The sequence below is a fragment of the Corvus cornix genome, chromosome 2 (assembly GCF_000738735.6).
Source record: "Corvus cornix cornix isolate S_Up_H32 chromosome 2, ASM73873v5, whole genome shotgun sequence".
NCBI classification, from domain to species: Eukaryota; Metazoa; Chordata; class Aves; order Passeriformes; family Corvidae; genus Corvus; species Corvus cornix.
The window spans coordinates 70,895,792-70,915,505 of record NC_046333.1 but is presented as its reverse complement, the minus strand read 5'-3'; the positions used below and the strand labels follow the sequence as shown (position 1 = coordinate 70,915,505).

The 19,714-nt window shown below is 35.6% G+C and overlaps 1 protein-coding gene across 2 annotated transcripts in view; it reads left to right on the top strand.

Moving 5' to 3' along the window:
* The window catches only part of RELCH (RAB11 binding and LisH domain, coiled-coil and HEAT repeat containing), a 76,858-nt gene that overhangs the window by 15,399 nt on the left and 41,745 nt on the right, over window positions 1-19,714 (top strand). For both annotated transcript variants that reach the window (XM_039548408.1, XM_039548407.1), the window contains exons 2-10: window positions 1,152-1,241; window positions 9,199-9,270; window positions 9,380-9,435; window positions 9,545-9,658; window positions 11,642-11,845; window positions 11,935-12,026; window positions 13,002-13,310; window positions 17,656-17,731; window positions 18,107-18,202. In XM_039548408.1, the coding sequence (XP_039404342.1) occupies window positions 1,152-1,241; window positions 9,199-9,270; window positions 9,380-9,435; window positions 9,545-9,658; window positions 11,642-11,845; window positions 11,935-12,026; window positions 13,002-13,310; window positions 17,656-17,731; window positions 18,107-18,202 (1,109 nt within the window). The remainder of the gene's footprint in view (window positions 1-1,151; window positions 1,242-9,198; window positions 9,271-9,379; window positions 9,436-9,544; window positions 9,659-11,641; window positions 11,846-11,934; window positions 12,027-13,001; window positions 13,311-17,655; window positions 17,732-18,106; window positions 18,203-19,714) is intronic.

The following is a 19,714-nucleotide window of genomic DNA, read 5'->3' as shown; positions in this document are numbered from 1 at the left end:
AATATACAAAGAAACTCATTAATAGAATTTTTTTTGTTCTGTTTGTTCTTTTTTTACATAATGCAGAATGGGAGGAGAGGTTAAATACTTAGTGATGTTAGTCATGACAGAGTTTGACTGACAAGTGATGAAATTGCTTCTATTTCCACTGACAGTTAAGAGTTTTTTTGACAGCTCTGTGGAGTTTGTTCTTTGTTAATGTGACTACAGTTCTAATGTAATTATTTCTGAACTGCTACATAGAAATTAATTTCAAAGGAGAAGAAAGATACTAAGGTACTTAATATAATTTCTGCATGTTCAATTGTACTAGGAACATGTTCAATTTATTTTGAGTTCTGTTACCAAGTAATTTGTGCATTTTTATTATAAAAAGGTGAACATGTGCTTCAACAGACATATCAAAATTGCATTTTGGTTGATGGTTTTTTCTTTGCCTTTCCCCTGAAATGAAAAATGTCAAGATCAGGTCCAAACCTTATGTTGGTTATGGAATTTCTTGATTTTTTTTCTTTTTTAAATTAAGAATTTAATTGTAGAGTGTGAATGTTATACCTGCAATAGCATGAGCTGTGCTTCCTTTGCTTTTGTTAGATACTGTGTTCCTTAGTAAATGTTGATTAAGTGAGTATGTACTGAAGTTAAAGGCTAGGTCAGGAGATTGTAAAAAAGTATTCGGTCACGTTGCCATGCTTTAAAATACTAGAAATGGGAAAAGGAAGAAGAGTATTTGAGGCAATTACAGCTTTCTGTTAAACGGGAACTGCATGAAACTTGTCACACAACAGTTTGGTTTCTTTTACATTCTCACCTGTGTGTCCAAGCCAAAGTCCCTGGCCCTTGTGGAAAAGGGGAAGTACTGCAGTGCACTGCTCCTCATTTGCTGTGGACAGACTAGAAATGCCATCTTTTAGAGGGAGCAAGAATCTCTTACAGTCTGTGTTCAATGAACTTGCTGTAGTGCTGTATTTTTGGTTCAAATTTACTGATGTACTCTTTACTTACAGACCTTTGGAAAATGCAGTAAAACTTGAGTGTTGCAGAACATGTAGCCTCCAATTTATAGCTCCTGAAACGAGATGCTGTTTTGGCTTTCTCTAGAAAAGACTCTTCAGGATTCTTTCTGATAATTTTTTTTTCTCCCCCTTAAGATCGTGCTGGAAGCATCAGTACTCTTGATTCTTTAGATTTTGCAAGATACTCTGATGATGGCAATAGAGAAACCGATGAAAGAGTAGCAGGTAAGTGTTTCATATGTTTTAGGAATCACAGGATGTTAATTTTACTGTTTAATTTGTTGTTTCTAGCATAAGTATATTTAAATGAACATTTCTGAAGATGACAAGATTTTACTGAGGTGGTTTAACTAGGTGCTTAGTGACAGCATCATGCTTTAGACACTTCTGCTGTAGTTACTGTAAATGTTCAGGCAGGTGTCCTTTTGTATGATTCCAGATGTCACCAGTGCAGAAACAAATACTATAATTGAAAACTGTGCCCAGCTTTTGACAGTAGAACTGTGTCTTGATACTGCCTACTTGATATTGACTACTGCTGTTCAGCTGAAACATACAATTAATTATTCTACATAGTGGTCTGTGACTACTACATGGGTGAGAGCTTTCTGATGTAAAGATCTGTTGCAAGTCATCTTTTAAATATGGCTTTCATGGAGATCAAATAAGCATTTCCAAACCCAGAGCAAATTTGGGATTTACACAGTTCCACAAATCTTCTTTGCTACAAATCTTAATTGTAGTGCTTTTCTCTCCAATTTGATTCTTTGATTTTATAAGATTGGTTTAAAGGAGTGTCTTTTTTTGCCTTTTGTTCTGAGCCTTTGGCACGTTTAATTTTGGATCTATTATATCACCAAAGGCAGAACCTTCTCCTATATTTGAAATTATTTTAGTAACCACTTTTGCATGTGATCCCTGTTTCTCTGTCCAGGATTTTTTCCAAGTTCCTATATTAAGTTATTCACAGCTTCCACTGAGAAACCCATAAAAGCTCTCTAAAAATGGCTACAGAGCTCTGTTTGCTTCCTGTCAGTTAATACTGTTCAATATCCTGAGCTCATGGAAGTTGTCCGTGCTGTGACTTCTGCTCACATGATTGAGCTTTATGAAACCTGAAGTGATGCAAGCAGCTGTCTCTCTGTTCCATTCCATTGTCTCTACTCTAAAAGCAACAGAAAGGCTGATGAAACATAGTTCTGTAAAGGATCTTGATTCTGAAATTTCATCTCTGGGTCAGTGTGAAATGGTGGGAAAATCTCATTTTTCTTATCCAGCCAGTGTTGCTGAATTAAAGGACTGGATGAAATTCACAAACACGAAGCAATACCAGTATTTTGGTGTTCTGGCCTAGAACTATAGGAACTTGCTGTTCTTCAATTTATGTGGAAACTTCTGGATTCTTATTACTATCTAGCTACTCTCTTTTTCAATATGTGTATTGTATATGTAGTCCTTTTCAAGGAGGCAATAGTTGTAAATAGAAAACTAATCTTATAAACAAATTGTGTTCAAGGAACCCAAGCATTTATGAATTGTGTCCTGGAATGCAAGGAAGAAACAAGCAAAATCCCAGTAATTTATTTCTTTTCTTTATCTTGGTAGGTTTTTCCTGATTCTAGTCAGTATTTCTTGGCGATAGTGTTAGTAGAGAACTAGTCTGATGTTTGCTTGGAGCTGTCCTTGGAACTGGGTTAGAGATGCTTATAGAAAATATGGACCAGTCAGAATTTGCATCCAGTAGAACCAGTAATCTTCTGACAGAACATTAGTAACAAAATATTGATTACTTCCAGTATGAAATCAATACAGCTGAAAATTAAGTATTAAGTAAATCTTAAAATTGATCAGTATTTTTGATAATTACCATATAGTGATTGACTCCTGTCATACGTAATTGATGAGGAAATTGTATGTCAGGGTATTTACGTTACAGTTCTGTGTTCCTTTAGAGATGTTTTTCAAAGAGTTCTTAAAAAGTAACAGAAGAACAAAGTAAGACTGAATATTATTTCTGGATGTTTGTAAAGACTGATAGTTTTCAAAAATATCCCATTTCTACTTAAAATTCTAGTTCGGTCGTAATTGCTTAAAATGTTGCCTCAGTTCTGTTAAAAGCCATCTTCCTGAGCAATTTCGAAAACTGATAAGTATTTATTTTGTACATTAAAAAATTATGTCAACAGAGGTTTCAAAACTTTTGCAAATCCAGTTCCTTCTTTAAACAAACTCTGGCTTACAACTTCTGCTTTTGAAGTTGTTCTTAGCTGCAGATGCACTTTGATACCTAAGTGGAAGTCCATCTTGCTTATTTCTTCTAAAATTCTTTCTGTTCAGTTAAGAGCTTTGATGCTTAGGAGATTAAAATTGTCATCTGTTGTGAAAGCTTGAGGCTTTCATATGATCGAATAGTCATATTTTTCTTTTGATAGTTCTGAGATGAGGTTTGAATAGTTTCTCTTTGAAAATGCCCTTCTCATGCTGCTATCTTTGTTTTTTACTGTTTGGACAGAACACATGATTTCCATCAGTTCCCTATCTTATCAAATGAAAGATAGGAAATAAATGCACATCAGTCACTAAATGAAACGGCTGAACTAGTTCCAAGTCAGAAGAACTTTAAAACTGAAGTTATAACATACCCACTTTACAAATGCTTTTACATCTTGGCAATGTTAGAAAGCCCCAAATCAAAAAAATGTCTGCATGCATCATCCAAAGCCACCATATTCCATTTGCCCGTTATGGGTAGTGGTAGACTTAGCTGCTATATTTTTTTGTTTTAACAATCAAAAAATTCCTGGAAATAACTGTGTCAACTTTTGTTTGAAATTGATTTCAGTATTTAAAGACTATTAGACCACTTCATTTCATCTGGTATTAGAATCAAAATTTGACCTAGAAGCAAACATGTTTTGAAGAGTTGCTGTGAGCTTTTCACTTGAGAAATCTGATAAAAGGAAGCTACCTGAGCCCTTCTATAATGTTATTATCAGCTTGACTGAAAAGATGCAAGTCACAGAAGCCAGTCAGGGTGTGGATAAGTATGAAAAAACTAACTGCAATTTAGAAAACATAAATTTTCTTCTTTATCTACCCTATCTTAATGAAAATGAGAGTTACGTAACAATTTGGATAATACATTTAATAATGTATTATAATACAACAATAAGATAAAAAAAAAACCAAAATGCATCCTTACAGCTTGCAATTTACTAGATGGAAACAACTTGTTGTCTAAGACTGGTGGTAAGTTTTGAATCCTAACTCATGTATTAAGTGCTTGAAATAATTGTTGCTAGGATAAACTCAGTACTGAAGGATTTGGTAGGGTTAGTAGACCTCCTCCAAATACTCATAATTTCCATAAAGCAGCTAGAGAATGGAAAACCTATTCCCTTCCTGTGTAATAAGGATATGCCTAACTTGAGTACTCACAGCATTTGCTTTAAATAGGTTGCCTGACATTCAGTCTAAAGAAATGAATCTTCTGCCGCATCTTAAATTTGCCATGGTCTAAACCCCCTACTTTGCATAATTCAAAATGTTTATTATTGCTATCCTGCCTTTGACATAACTGAGAATCTGATCATTTTAAAAACACATGCTGTGTTTTCAGTGATGATAAAATTAATTCTTACAATCAAACTCTATTTCAATCATACGTATTCTCAGATTTTCCTGTATTAGCATTGATTTCTAGCTAGGCTGAGTCTCTGATTAGCAGAATGAGATTTGAAGGGAAGAGAGAAGTTCAAAAAACACTTCATTATTTGTAAGAATTTCATTTATCTAGACTTAGGTTCACAGTTTCTGCTTTTTACAGAGCCCTTTTGTTTTTCAGTAGATACTATTAACTTATGCACACCAAAATCAGAGGAAAATCTTTTTAAAAGATCAACAAACAAAATTTAAAAAACAGAACACAAAAGGCATCTGTAATACAACTATCACTTGCTAACATTGCACTTTGTTCATCCTGAAAGCAGATCTGTTTTTGTCGTCTCGCTACCTGTCTTAAGCCCTCTGAAGCAGTTATAAGCCTCTTAAATTTCTTTCCGGGTTGAAGGTCTCCAGGGGTTGAACCTGAAGACAAGTCTGCTGTAGTTCGGGTCTTCTCTGTAGCTGGTCCTGTCTCATTAACTTCAAAGCATGAATGAGGCTACTGAGTCAAGTGTTGGCCTCCCACTATTAGAGTGACAAGCTGTCTGATACTTGCTTGTGAACTCTCCTGCTGGTTTTAATTTTTGTCGTGTGGTAGTCATCTCTTGTGCTGAAGCACGGCTTTTTGATTCGGGGCTGTTTGTGTTATGTGCTGAAGTGTTTCACATTTCAAGGCCACTTCTTTTCTTAATTCTTATATCAGGAAAGTGGGAGTTGGGAAACCTCAGGTTCTGAAGTACGTTTGTGACAGTGGCTGCGTTGCTAACTGTTGCCAGAGAATTTAAATTTCTTCTGATTGACTCAAAATGTAGGCACAGATTCATCAAATGTAATGGGATGTCATACAAGTTTTAGAGGGCATGATTTAGGACATCTGAAGTTCTACATTTACTTGGCAAGGAGGAAAGACTCAAAATGGCAGGAATAACAAAGCTTGTAGCAGTATGAAAGTTTGAGGAAAGCTGGGTAAGCGCAGGGGCCCTTGATACTTCAAAGGAGAGCTACTTTTAAAAGAAAATGTCCAAATGCCATATAGTGGTTTCACAACATAAAACTACCCTTCTACCATTATCTGAAGTACTGAGTACTTCATAATGAAGTATGCAAAAATCTGACAAGGTAATTCATATGTACAATATAATGTTGTAATAGAATTGGAAATAATACTGCTTGTACAATGCAAGTGCTGGATGATTTTAGAAGTACTGTTTATTTCCTCAACTTTTTGGCCTTGGCTCAACAAGATTGCTGTTCATGTAAATCTCAACTAGTTCAATCCCAGATTGCAGGTTGTTCTTCATAGGTAACTTTTCAATCTATGTAAGTCAATAGAATAAGACCCTTGAGAAAGTTTAATTTTGAAATTTCAAAGCTCAGCAGACAAGCTACTCATTCCCGATGTGCACTTCTCTTTTAAGGTGTATTAGATTAGCTGCGTGAAAGCTGAAACATTTAAAAATGGCTGTCTGAAAGCCTTGGTCCAATGCATTGTTGCTTGCTTGAAAGATTCACCCATTTTAAGTCAGACTTTGTAATTTTTTCCAGGATGGTAGCTGTAGTGATTAGAAATTTTTAATAAAGAAAAAGCAGAAGAGCCATTGAGATTTGGAATAGTTTTCTCTCCTAAGACAAACTAAATTGTTCAGAAATGCCCTTTCCTTGTAGGAAGATTAACCAACTTCAAGGCTCTAAATTTCTGTTCTTTGCTTTGCTGGTGTAGAGGAGTATCTGTATCCTTCTAAAGTATTCCTTTCTTAGGCTGTCTGCAGCAAAACTTCTGTGCATCATTCTTGAGGAGTGTTAGCTCCTTCACCAAGTGCTAGGAGTTCTACATGTTATCAGCCTAGTCAACCACGAAATTAAACCTTAGCTGGCTTTGTCAATGCTTCTGAAGGTGTAGTTTCAGCCTTGTAGCAGGAGAGGGGAGGGGAAGAGGCATCAGGTCATTTATATTAAAATCAATACTTCATAATGGTTACAAAGAAAGGGGTTTAAAAGTTGCCTTTTTATTTAAGAGAATGTTTTAGAATCAAAAAATGAGGGTTTCTAGTGTTGATTTCATTGGTAGACATGTTGAGTTAAAAATCATTACATGTTTTGGCAGAAGATCACATTTCAGTATAACTTCAAGAGCTTTTAATCACAGTTTAACATTTGACTGAAGTTAATGTTATAGCTATTTACATGTATGATTGTATAAACATGTACAAACTTCAAATAAAAACTACATTTGTGACTGACTTGAAAGCATCAAGGTTTGTATGATGGCAATTATAATGGTGGCATTAGTAAGATTAGATGGGGTACAACTGTGTAACAATGCTGTGTTGTGGTAGAATTATGTGGCTGTTGTGATATGCTACCAAGTGACAGCTTCTCAAATATACAATGTCTAGAATCTTCTACTATGTAACAGAAACATGCAGCAGAGTAATCTACTTTCAAGGTTGAATGGGGAAAGTCCTAATGACTTCTAGGAATTTTCAGCATCATTACAGTTCACTAAAAATCAATTCTTGCCGTCTGACATGGGTTTGTCTGACATGAGTTTTTTGGCTTTCTACGCCTTCAGACATGTCTTATTCCTATTTCCCTTAATTGGATTCCTGAGTTTTTATAGTTTGTGTTGTTTTTCTAACTTTTTTTATTATTTATATCATTCTAGTGCAGGGCACTCCTGATCTGCAACTGTTCTGGTCTTCAAAAATATTTTACAAGAGTAAAATGTTAACACACAGTCATTTCCATAAGAAAAATTACTTAATTTGAGTTAAATTTTTCAAAAAGTAACAAATTAGTATCTTACAACTGTGAATAAGTAACTCAAATGTGAGGAAGTGCTAAAATTAGGTACTTACTTTACCATGAGAGCATTTTCTAACTTTGTTGCACAGAAGTATTTGCAGATCAGCATTGCTGAATGCTAGAGAGATTTTACATATTTTATTCATTGTATCCTCAGTTGCGCTTTTGTATTGCTGCAGTAAAATTCTGTGCATCAAACAAGTTACTTTCATGTAGCAAATGTGGTGTACTGTAGTTACTCCTTCAGTTTTTATGCAGAACTGCAAACTGAGTGAATCTTTTTTCCATGAGTGCTAATTATCAAAAGAGTCTCAGTAACAGATGCTCAACAGAGGAAATGGTTTCATTTCAGTAACATTTTTTACCAGCAAGGGCCAATGCAGTGTTTCTGCTGTGCTTTGTCCTCTGAAAAATGCCGTGTTAAATTGTTTCCAGGCAGTGATTAAAGATCTCATTGAAACTTTCTTGTTAAAAGGTGCTACAACACTTTTCGTTTTGCAGGGGAGTAAAGTAGATACGCAACTGTTCTAAATAGGTTATCTAACACTTCAGCGTGGTAGGTGTTCTGTGCTCATCTCTTCTAGTTAAGTATGAGAGTCCTTCCTTCTGGTAACTGTACGTTTAAGTGTGATGAGATTAATCTGAGAATTAATGAAATGCATATATTTATCTGGTAATCTCTTAAATAGGTTTCCTGAGATGTTCTAACTGTAAATGGTTGTTAAAAAGAACATTTGCTGTGTGTTTTGCAAAGGTCCAGGGGGTTAAAATTTGAAGCCACCACATACATATAACCTCAGCATCAAAACACATGAAATCCCAGTGCACACAAATCACCACTGGCCCTTTTTGGAGGAAACATTGGAACATGAGAAACACATAACAATGACTAGGGGAGTTGAAAGGTGAATTTAAGAGAGAATGGAAAGCTGAAATTAAGTATTTTTGAATTTAAAGCTGACTCTAGATCTTTGAAAATCACTGTAAACTTTCAAGAATAATGGTGCAAAGACTTTTTTCTTTCAAGCTTTTTTATAAGTACTGCAGAAGAGCTGCATTTTTTGGGTATTTTGGTCTTGTGCATCTCTTCATTTGAATTCAGTGAACTGAATTCAAAATCTTAATCGACTCTAGGACATTCCTAAAACTCCACTATTTTTAAAGAGAAATTTAAAATGAGATTATTCTTTTTAGTAAGATAAAGTACATTTCAAGATCTCCCATTTAAACTGCTAAAATTTTGGTGTATGATCTAATTCTCAAAAAAAATTCTGTGGTTTCAATGAGACTGTACATTACTTCATGGTTTAAGCTTTGCTACATGGAGACAGCTTCCTCTGCTGCCATGGCGTATTTGCTTCATTTAGATCTGTGTTCTGATTGCCCACATACTCTTCTTGCCCCGAAAAAACAGAACATTTGACAGCATCAGCTCCCAAATATTATCCCAAAACCTTACAGCGAGTCCTTGTCAGACAGCTTGAAATTTTGACTTAGCTAACCTAAGGCCAGTGAAACTATGGAAAATGTTCACCAGTTTGCTTTCAGACCAACTCTGCTGCATGTGTTCATAAGTTCCATAAAGATTGCATGCTTTATTTTTAATACAAACAGTATCTTTTTTTTCACACCCATCCTTGCTTTTTATATTTTATTTTTGTTTCCCTTGCCTTGGTTGGATGCCTGTGTGTGTTTAATCCAAATCCCTGTCCAGTCCTGGAGTTTGAACTGCGGAAAGCCAAGGAGACCATACAGGCCCTTCGAGCCAACCTGACTCAGGCTGCAGGTGGTGTACATAAACCTTTTCTTAAGTCTCTACTTTAAACAATGTAGAAGTATCTGAGCTCATCCTCTGTGAGAGAGTAAAATTTAGTTACTCTTTTTTTCCTCCCCAGAAAATGAAGTTCCTTTGCAGGAACGAAAAAATTATAAATCAAGTCCTGAAATTCAGGTAGGTGGCTGGTGATAAATGAGCTTTGCATGGATTTTAGTATGGATATGCTTCCATAGTTGGAAGGGAGATAAACCAAAGATCTAGTATATTTTCTTTTTTTTTCCAGGAGCCAATCAGACCTCTTGAGAAAAGAGCTCTGAACTTCCTAGTTAATGAATTTTTACTGAAGAATAGTTACAAGCTTACATCAATAACATTTTCAGATGAAAATCATGATCAGGTAAAGTTTGCTTGTGGATTTGTTTGGGGTTGTTTTACATGCCTGCTTTCCATATTCTGATCTTGTCATAAAATCAAGTGAACTTAAATGATTTTTCCTCTGCATGTAGTTTGCTTTGTGTGTGTGAGTATGCTAAAGGTTAAATATGTTAGTTAGCATTTTCATATATAAACCATGGTTTGAAAGCACAGCAGTTTGAGCAGCAGTTTCCCAAAATTTGTAGGAAGGAGACAAGAATGCTTGCATTCTTTAAAGGAAGCAAAACAAGAAGTGAAATACTGTGAGTTGTGTATTTCTTTATATTCTGGTGTGGCACACGTTCAGTTAAACTCAAGGATCTGATTCTCAAACATAATCTTTTCCTTAAATCCTGCTCAGTTGACTTGTACAGGCTATAAAATTTACCCATTGGTTGTCTTCTGGGCATTTGTATGTGTGTGTGAGTATACTTAATCACCTGTGGCACTGAGTACAGTATTGAAGAAGTTCTTGGTAATAAGGTGTTATGCTAGATCTTTCTCAACATAGCTGTGCTTGGATGCATTTTTCTTAAGATGATCAGTTTCAACATATCTCTGTTGGCTTACATTTGATGGAAAGAATATCTTTGAATGTTTGGAAGGTTCTAATTACATTCTGACTGTTTCTGGGTAGAACACCCAGTAACATCAACACCCAATATGTATTCATCACAAAACTGGAATATTACCAGAAGAATTAAATATAGAGTTTCATCCAGTTTTATCGGTAACTGGTCTTCCTATACTTTTCCTGTGTTTCATATCCTAATCGGTAAAGCAAATATGTTGTTAAATAGAATTTCTGAATCATCACCTCCGCTGAATATTTGCACTTAACGTCCAAATACTTGTGAGAATACAGCCCCCGAAAGAGAAGAGATGAATAGTTTGTCCTTACTATTTGTGTTCTCAACTGAGAATGTTTTGTGTTGTGAGACAATTAGCAAAAAAAAAAAAAGGCAAAATTCTTAATTCTAAAAGGTAAATATAAATATACTGCAATTAGCATATAGTAGGCACATATTTTTCTACATTATTCACATAATTCTTTGAGAAAATAATCCTTCCTGTACATGACCAGACTATGGAAAAAATACAGTGAAGGCTGGGAACAACAGGAAAAAAGTTTAAACAAATACTTAAATTTACTGTCATTAAGGAGACCATCACACCTCTTGTGTAACAGTGCACGTACTTATTTATATATACAGACATGGAGTAATCTTGTACTAATAGGATGATAAGATGTCAATGAGAAAAACATAGAGTGATGGTTTGAGACAGGGAGGCCCTTGTATTGTTTGCACCTCACTATCAGTCATCTACAGAGCTGTTTGAGCTGTTTTGAGCATCAGGAGGAATTTCTTCATGGAAGTGTTAAACGTTGGAACAGACTGCCCAGGGAGATGGGGTCACTGTCCCTGGGGGGGTTCAAGAAATGACTGGACATGGCACTTAGTACTTGGGTCTTGCTTACATGGTGATGATCAGTCAAAGGTTGGATTCAATAATCTTAGAGGTCTTTGCCAACCTGAATGATTCTGTGATAATGTGACTGTCTGCCTCAGGGAAATTACACCTGCACTTGTAAATGAAATGGGAACAAAACTGGTATCTCTGCCTTGTATCAACATGCATTGGCTTTTGCTAGAATTTGAGCAATGTTATTTCTGATTCTAAAAAGTGTTCATGTCTTAGGAAAAAACAGTAACATATGTGGTTTTGGAAGGTTCTGTCTCTAGTATGTTACCTAGAGTTGCCTTTAGAGTGAGACTGCTTTGTTTCATGAAGTGGATCCTTCCTCTACTATTGTTTCTTGCTGAGTTAAGCTTCTATCTGATTTACTACAATGCAGTCTTGATGTGATTATTTTGCTATTGCATCACCTGTGGTCAAATGAGGAAGATAAATGAAAATAAAAGGAAGTATATTGTATGCTTTAGTTTCTTTTATTCTTTTGAAGGATTTTGAACTTTGGGATGATGTAGGATTGAACATTCCAAAACCTCCTGACCTGTTACAACTCTACCGTGACTTCGGAAACCATCACGTTACTGCGAGAGATGTGGTGGATGCATCAGTTGGAGTAGAAGATGATGAGTTAGAGGTTGACACTCCTATACTTGGGACCGTCCCTGTGTTTGACACACCACCACGGTCAATAGAAGTAAGGCTGTACAGAAGAAATGCTGCAGCTGTTTGCTGAACTGCTTAGCTTTATTGTACTAAACTCTTTTGTTTCTGTCTTGTGTTTAGCAATGTTTAATAGTGCAAAAATTGGAAGATCAAATTAGTGTGTTAAACAGTGAGAAATGGTCTTTGATGGAACAAATCCAAAGACTTGAAAGGTATGTACTTATCAACCTACTTGACTGCTGATAAATGTTGAACAACTTTTCCATGTTTTTCTAGCACGTATATGAAAACATAACTTAGATATAGGAAATTACTAGGAATTCTTCAGGGCAGTCTTTCCTTTTCAATACATGGTACTTGATTTAGAAAAAGGAAGAGACTTCAAACTGACTATTTCCCTGTTATTACCTATATAATTTAATTTTGTAATCAGTTTTGTTCTTTCAATGTAACTTCTTTAGTTCTTTGAAAGCCGAATCACTTCTGATCTGTTTTACATAGGTTTTTTCTTCAATTAGCTTTATGTCACTCCTTGGTACAGCTTGCAAGTACTGTCAAAAAGATGCTTGTTTTAACACCAAATGTCTTCTTTCTGAAGAGCAAGACTAGTAGACATGACAGTATCTTTAATAACAGCAAAAAAAAAGATACTTAAAGCTTAGGTCAAAACATAATTCTGTAAGCCACAAGATATCATTCCTCTTATGAGGTGTACTAATGCAGCATCTGGGAAAGTGCATAAATTTTAAGTGGCTTTATTGACTTGCATACTTACCATTTCAAAGCCAGATAGGATAGTACATATTGATTCACCACTGTCGTGTTTTAAGTTTTGCATCCTAGATAGAGTTCCATCTTGTGACAATTTGTGTCTCAGTGCTCATATTTCAGCCAGAAGGAGATAAAACTCGTTACTCACTTGTTTCATTGATTCACTCAGAGTGCAACATTTTTCCTGCTACTAATTATTTACCAAAGTACTCAATGAAACTAGTGCTTATTTGAGCAATTTGTGTGATGGAAGTTATTTCTGTTACAGGAAATTTTTACACACATGAATTGAAGAAGAGAGCTCTTGAGTGTGTTGAGCTCTTCAGTATGTTGTCTTTATTTCTGTGCTGCAGTCGTGTGATTTGAACAGCATTTGCATGAAAGCTACAAAAATACTTCATATTTTGCTCTTTCAGTGAAATAGATCTTCTCAAGAATGAAAACTTTGCTGTGTCAACAGTTTATGGTGTAGCTCCCCATCCTTCTTTAAAACAAGTGCCTCTCACAGTCTCAGAGGACAATGGACGGTACTTGGATATCAAGAGCTCTGAGAATGACAATAAACATGGAAACATTGAGGAAACAAGCCTTGCTTTATCAGCTGAAGTGGATTCAAGGACTTCTAAAGATGATATGCTAAATTCTGTGCCCGCTAAAGAGGCAGAGAAACTGTCTTCACGTACTCCATCATCTAAAGCTGCAGTCCACTTTGATAAACCTAATAGGTTAGTGATAAGTTGTAAACTGCATGTTATAATTAAAAATTCTTGTAAAGTGAGTAGATATTTTTCTAACAGTGAAATTCTGCCAAATGAATAGATCATTTGTGTTTTGAAGGCAAATAAAAGACTTAACATACCTCTAGGGTACAGTGCTGATATTTTTATATTGTTCCTAATCTCTTTAGGAAGGAGTACATATGATAAACCTACAGTTTTAGTATTAAGTTTCAGAATTTCTTTTCACTTTCTACTTGTTTCTAAAACCAGCCCTGTTTCTTGCAACAAAAAAATAGGTACAATCAGAATAGTGAATGGGAAGACAAGATAGTTCCATTTGCTCTTAAGTTTTAATTTCATAATTCTCTTCTGTTCTGCTTGAAGACTTGTTGGAAAAATTTTTTACCATTTCTATGTAGATGTGTATAACTCTCCTAGAGAGCAGTACTATTTTTCATTTACTTATTTTTTAGCTATCAGAAAGGTATCTAATGGCAATACTGCATTTTTGAGTTTTGATTTTGTGGCAAGCCTTCACTGGGTAGCTATGATTCTATTAACTAAAATAGGGTATTCGTGTTGTGTTATTACTTGGAGACTGAGTTTGTAAGTGTTCTTGAGAAAGCCCTTTCAACCTGTACAAGTGTTTTTATAGTGAAGAGGGGACTTGTTCATTAAGTGATAGCTAAACCACTGTAGTCATCAGGAGTAACATGGACCACAAACATAATGAGGGGTATGTACAACTTGTAATTATCACCACTGTGGACAAAGATATGCACATAGATCACCTTATGATCTTACCATTTCTGTTCCTAGGGAAGCAGGCAGCCATCCTGCTTTGTATTTTATCAGTTCTCTTAGTGAGCTTTTGCTGGTGTTGATAGTGTAATTTGTTTCTAGAATTACCTTTCCATCTGAAAATACCAAGTAGAAATCTGTGTGACATTCTGTGCAGATGGAAAAATAAATGCAAGCTTGTAGTGGGGGGAAGAAAAAGAACACCCAAAATAAGAGTTGCTAACCCTGCTAGTAATTTTCTTTTCTTGCAAACCCTAACAATCCTGCTTTTTCTGGAGTTTCTGTACTTCTTGCACTAACTTGTAGGGTCAGGGCTGCATTTTCAATGATATCTTAACTTTTAGAATTGGATAGGAGGAAAGATTTCTGATTTCTGAATATAATATAGAGTCTCATAACAAATTTCTTCTCTCTTAGTTGACACTAGTGTTTAACAGGAAAGTAGAGCAGCTTAGGTTTTTCTGTAAAATGGTCAGGGGTTTGATTTAAGCTTTCCAGATTTTTTTCTTTTTCTTTCGTATCCTAGCTGAAAATCTAGACTATGTAGTAATCAAAACTTACAGCTGTTGTGCATTGATTGCTATATACTTGTCTATCTGCTTTCATTTGGCTTGTTGCAAGTTTCTTTTTGCTCAGATTAATGGTGAGTGCTGGGTGGCATGAAGTGCATGAATATTAGATTGATGGTTTGGGGATAGTGAGGATGTATATCAAAATAGGATTAAATCACTGAGTGAGGAGTGAACTGTGTATTTCCAGTGGAATTTATGACAGAGTCTAGAAGAACAGCATTTGTTTTGCTGCTCACAGCTGTTTTAAATATAACTGCACACAGATTTATTTGAAAAGTAGTTCAATGAAGCCATGAATCCCCATTGAGTTAACTATAGAAGTCCCCTCAAATGCAGTTCACTGCAGAAATAAGTAATGCATGTGTAATATGTAGCTATTTTTGTACTCCACTTTGGGCTTAATGTGTCAGCGAAGGGTCAAAGGAAAGCATATTTGTTTTATAGATCAGTGTCTAGTACTAAATTTTCTTCCTGGATTGTGCCCTAGATTTGTAATAATACAGTATATTTTTTTTACTAAGAAAACAGATTATTTGTTAAATCTTTTGAGGTCTATGGGAGAAGCAGCAGAATAGAAATGCTGGATATTTATTGATTTCAATCCAGGGTTATTTGTAGAAGACAATTACTGTAAATTATTCAGAATGTATTAAGGGTTAATAACTAAGACTATCCTAAAAGGCAAGATTGTTACTACTGTATCTGTAGAGTGTATTCTTGGCATAAATCTTGCCCAGATGGGAAGAGAGAAGAGGAAGTGAGTCTGTTTTGTGTGACTGCACTCAGAGCAGCTGTGTGTGCATGCTGGCAAATGAGGACATGGCCATCATTGGAAAAATGCCTCAGTTAACAGATTGCAGTACAAAGCACTAGCAGTGGCTTAAATAGACTGCACCACATGTGTTTATTCAACTAATTTAAGGTGTGTGGTAATTTGCACCAAATACAAGGTGTCTTCTGTATACAGCAGTCCTGGCTTTTTGAGTGAATTGACTCTTTTGTCCCAAAGTATATGGAATAGAATAATAGTGCTCAGGTTTTTATTCTTTGTACTTTCTTATGTTTGAACGTCTTCACTACTGGCATCTGTTGGCCCTTGAAGAGACTTGCCACTGACTTGTGTGCAAGAGGCCTTGGTCTTCTATCGTTTTTGTCCAGCGTAGCCATCAAGGATGTTTTTTAGACTTCATTAAGGAGAAGCTTTCTGGACTCCAAGTATAGCCAGCAATTGTAACAGGATCCACGCTGCCCAGAGGTTGCTGTTACTGACTGCACAGGGACATTCAGTGACATATTGTCATACTTACTTTTCAGCCTCTGCAAAGTGGGAATGGAACTTTGCCCTTATGTAGGATTTTAAGTAGGATTCCAAGTGGAAAAGGATATGACATTCTGTAGAATGAATGCTAAGTTGAGGGACAGCCTGGGCAGAGGGCTGGCCAAGGCCTTGCCTCTGTGTTAATGTTAAGCTGCTGCTTTGCAGTGCTTGCTCATGTTCTCCAAAAAACTGTAGAGTCTTGAGTAGAGCTTGTAAGTCTGTCAGTCAAGAATATTTTACAGCATAAGGACTAACATATTGTGAAAGAGATCCTTTACAACTAGCTATCATTTAAGGAGTTTAGTAACTTTTTAAAAGTGAACTTTGCACAAAACCAAGCTGATTAGAATTAAAACAAGCTTCCTTCATTAAAATTTAAAATTTACTTTAAAAATCCATACTGTTAAGAAAGAAAATTGATTTTAAGTAATAAATAAAAATTCTTATTTATCATAATTTTCTAAGTTGTGAGAAGAGGAAAACTGGTATATTCATCAATATCAGATTAGTTTAAGTAATTATAAGTAGGAGCTTTGATTCTTAATGGGCTTTTTCAGTTAGAAAAGGGTGAATGATAGTGTATTTACTGTAAGAAGTATTATGTTTCAATCTATTAGATAAAATGCACATCCATGCCCATAATTGTGTGTAGGATTCTGTGGGCATTTTTGTGTAGCATTTTTGAGGGTTCAAAAGTGTTACCAGTTTCCACATAATAAACAGGAGTTGTCTCCTCTCAGTGTCTTTGGAGGATTCAAACAGCAGATGATGATAATGAGTGAGATGCTTTCTGTGCATGTTTTGGAAGACAAATGTTGTTTTTCTTCTTTAAACATAGTGGATGAAGCACTGTTAGATTAGCATCTAAGTACAGGCCTCAGATAAGGCGCAGAGGAAGTTGTCATTACTGGGAAAAATAGAGTGCTGCTGCTTGCCTGTTTAATGTAGTGGTCAGTAATTGTTTTCTGAGAGCATTTCTGCCAAATTATCCTCTTCAGACAAGGCTGTTTTGAGGCTGTTATCAGGGTTTGATATGGATGCGTAAGGCTTTGAGTAGCTCAGCTGTGTTGGCTGGTGCTAGATGTGGCCATGAGGCAGTGCTTGTACAGAGGCACCCTGTATGAGGACTTAGACAGCAGTTTAAGGTTGATTTTGAGGTTCTGGCTGCGTTTGAATCCAAAGTTAGATCCCAAAGTGGCAGTTGAGCAAACTCTATTTAAGCTTGAAGCTTGTAACTTGACTGACTACTCAAATGCTTTTGTTCAATGTGCAGAATTGGAGCATTAAGCAAAATTACTGTTTTGTGTGATTTTTGCGCCCGCCCCACCCTGTTTGCATAATTGTATGCTTCCTCTTGTATTGCCTAAGCTTCCTTTTCTTCATGCTTTAGTCCTATTTTTGTCTGTGCAGCGGTTTGAAAAATGTTACATTTTTTGGAACTAAAAGTAACTTCTTAATTAGGACACTCAGGTTTTTTTCTTGCTACAAACTAAACACCCTAAAAGTCAAAGATAATTTTAAAACTTCTGTAGTATGCATCACTTAAACATGCTTTCTGGATGTCATTTTACCTAGCTGATTAAACCAGAGTGAAAGGACTTGCTTTATCACCTTTCTGATTTATGCTTTTCCCCCCATTCCCTTTTTGATGATATTTCAGGAAATTGTCACCAGCTTTCCATCAAGCACTACTGTCTTTCTGTCGGATGTCAGCAGACAGCCGTTTGGGATCAGAGGTATATTTCCAGTTGACATAAACTAAAAGATCCTTCATTTTGCATGGCACCAATAGGTAAACAAGCAATAATCGCTTTGAAACAAGACATAGATGGAGAGATGAATCTATGTGCATGAAAGTTAAGAAATAAGGATATGCTTTTAGATTTTATGCTTAATAACGAACCTAGTGATAGAAGTGTAATTACCGGGAAGTTTTGAGTCTCTACAAGTGGATTCATGTAAGTCAAAAACGTACAGCTTAATGTGTGGGAGTAAATTAAATACTTTTCTGGTAAGTGATCAGCCTGCTGCAATTTTTATTATTCCTTTCAAATGGTATTTTTCTGTTCCTGCGCTTCTAAAAAAAGCAAACAAGCAACTTGGTTTTCTAGGTGTCTCGGATTGCAGACAGTGAAAAAAGTGTCATGTTAATGTTGGGACGCTGCCTGCCTCATATTGTTCCTAATGTGCTGCTTGCAAAACGAGAGGTGAGGAACCCTGAAATTTTACATTTTACTTTTATCATGATATTTTGTTGTTCATTTTGAAGATGCTGTGTCCAATTTCATGAAAGTCTATTACTTGCAATCATGTTCTTACTTTTGTGCATGCATCTCTGCTCCTAGAAAATGGTTTTACACCTCTGTCAGGTGAGTTCAGTAAATCTGCATGGTATCCTAATATTTCTTCCTCTGCTTAAGGCACCCATTAGCATTCAGCAAGACTGTTACTGTAGGTCCATCTATTTGTGGCAGCACAAATGTTTTTGTTAGGGAATACTGTATCAATGTGCATTGTAAAGAACAGGGGCCATGAGTTCAAACATTGTTTGGTTTATTTTGTCTATCAGTTTAAATAAGGAATAATGTTCAGGTTCTTTTGCAGCACTATGTACTTCAACAAAAATAATTTTCAGCAAAAAAAATTATTTTACTGTCTTTTCTTCAAAGCTCCATGTATCAGCCAAGTAAAGGTTCATCAAAAATACCTCTTCATAAGAAAATGAGCAATCTTGCTTATGTGTTTTCCTTAACTTTAAAATGAGACTAACCAAAAATTATGAACATGTAGTGTATATTTTGAATGTAACTGAAGGTGATGGTTTGCGTAATCATTCATGCTATATAGCATGAGAAAGGAAAGAAAAAAATGGCTGGTTTTGAATTGCTTTGTCTAAATATTGCACATTACCAAATATGTTAAAACAAAAATAAACTGAAGAAGACATATCAAACAAAAATTCAGTGTCCCTGTAGTTGACACTGAAATAAAAGGTTTGAAGTAGCATATCTTGTTGAGCAAGTTTTAGTCCTTGTCGAGGGGACCTACAGTATGGTAGACTTAGTTGTGTGTTTTGCATAAATTCATTTTAAGGCTTTGAAAATTCCGCAAGAAATTTGTACTGATCCTGTAATCTAAAATTTTATACCATACAACTAATTGTCAGCAGCTGACATGGTGAACTTGAGATATGTGCCATGTTTTGAAAATTCATAAAAGACTTTTTTTTTTTTTTCTGAGGGGGATAGGGGTGTTAACTGGGTGCTCTGGAAATGCTTCTTTCTTTCACAATAATTCTGTGAATGTTCCTGGATCAGTGCTTAATTTCTGATTTCTTATTTATTCCTTTCCTTCCTTCTGCTTGGCAGGATGTGGTATTTTGGCTTCTTCTCACAGCTTTTAGCATAATCTGTGTAATGTATTGAACATTTTTGTGGCCTTTTAGTCTGTTTCCTACTTAGGTTGTTTTACAGTGAAAGTTATATTTAATTACATGTATTTTTGCCTTAAATTCTCTGTTTCAGTTTAATTGAAAAAGCCACAAATGAGAATTGAGTAATTGGATTACACAGGATGCTTAATGTTTCAAGAATTGAAATTTGCTTTAAAAATACCTTTTTTTAGTTACCTGCCACCTTTTGCTATAACTGTTGCAATGTTCTTTCTGATGTAGTCATGGAGCTTGAAGGAAAAGTTGGGTAGATCATCTGTCAGTATTT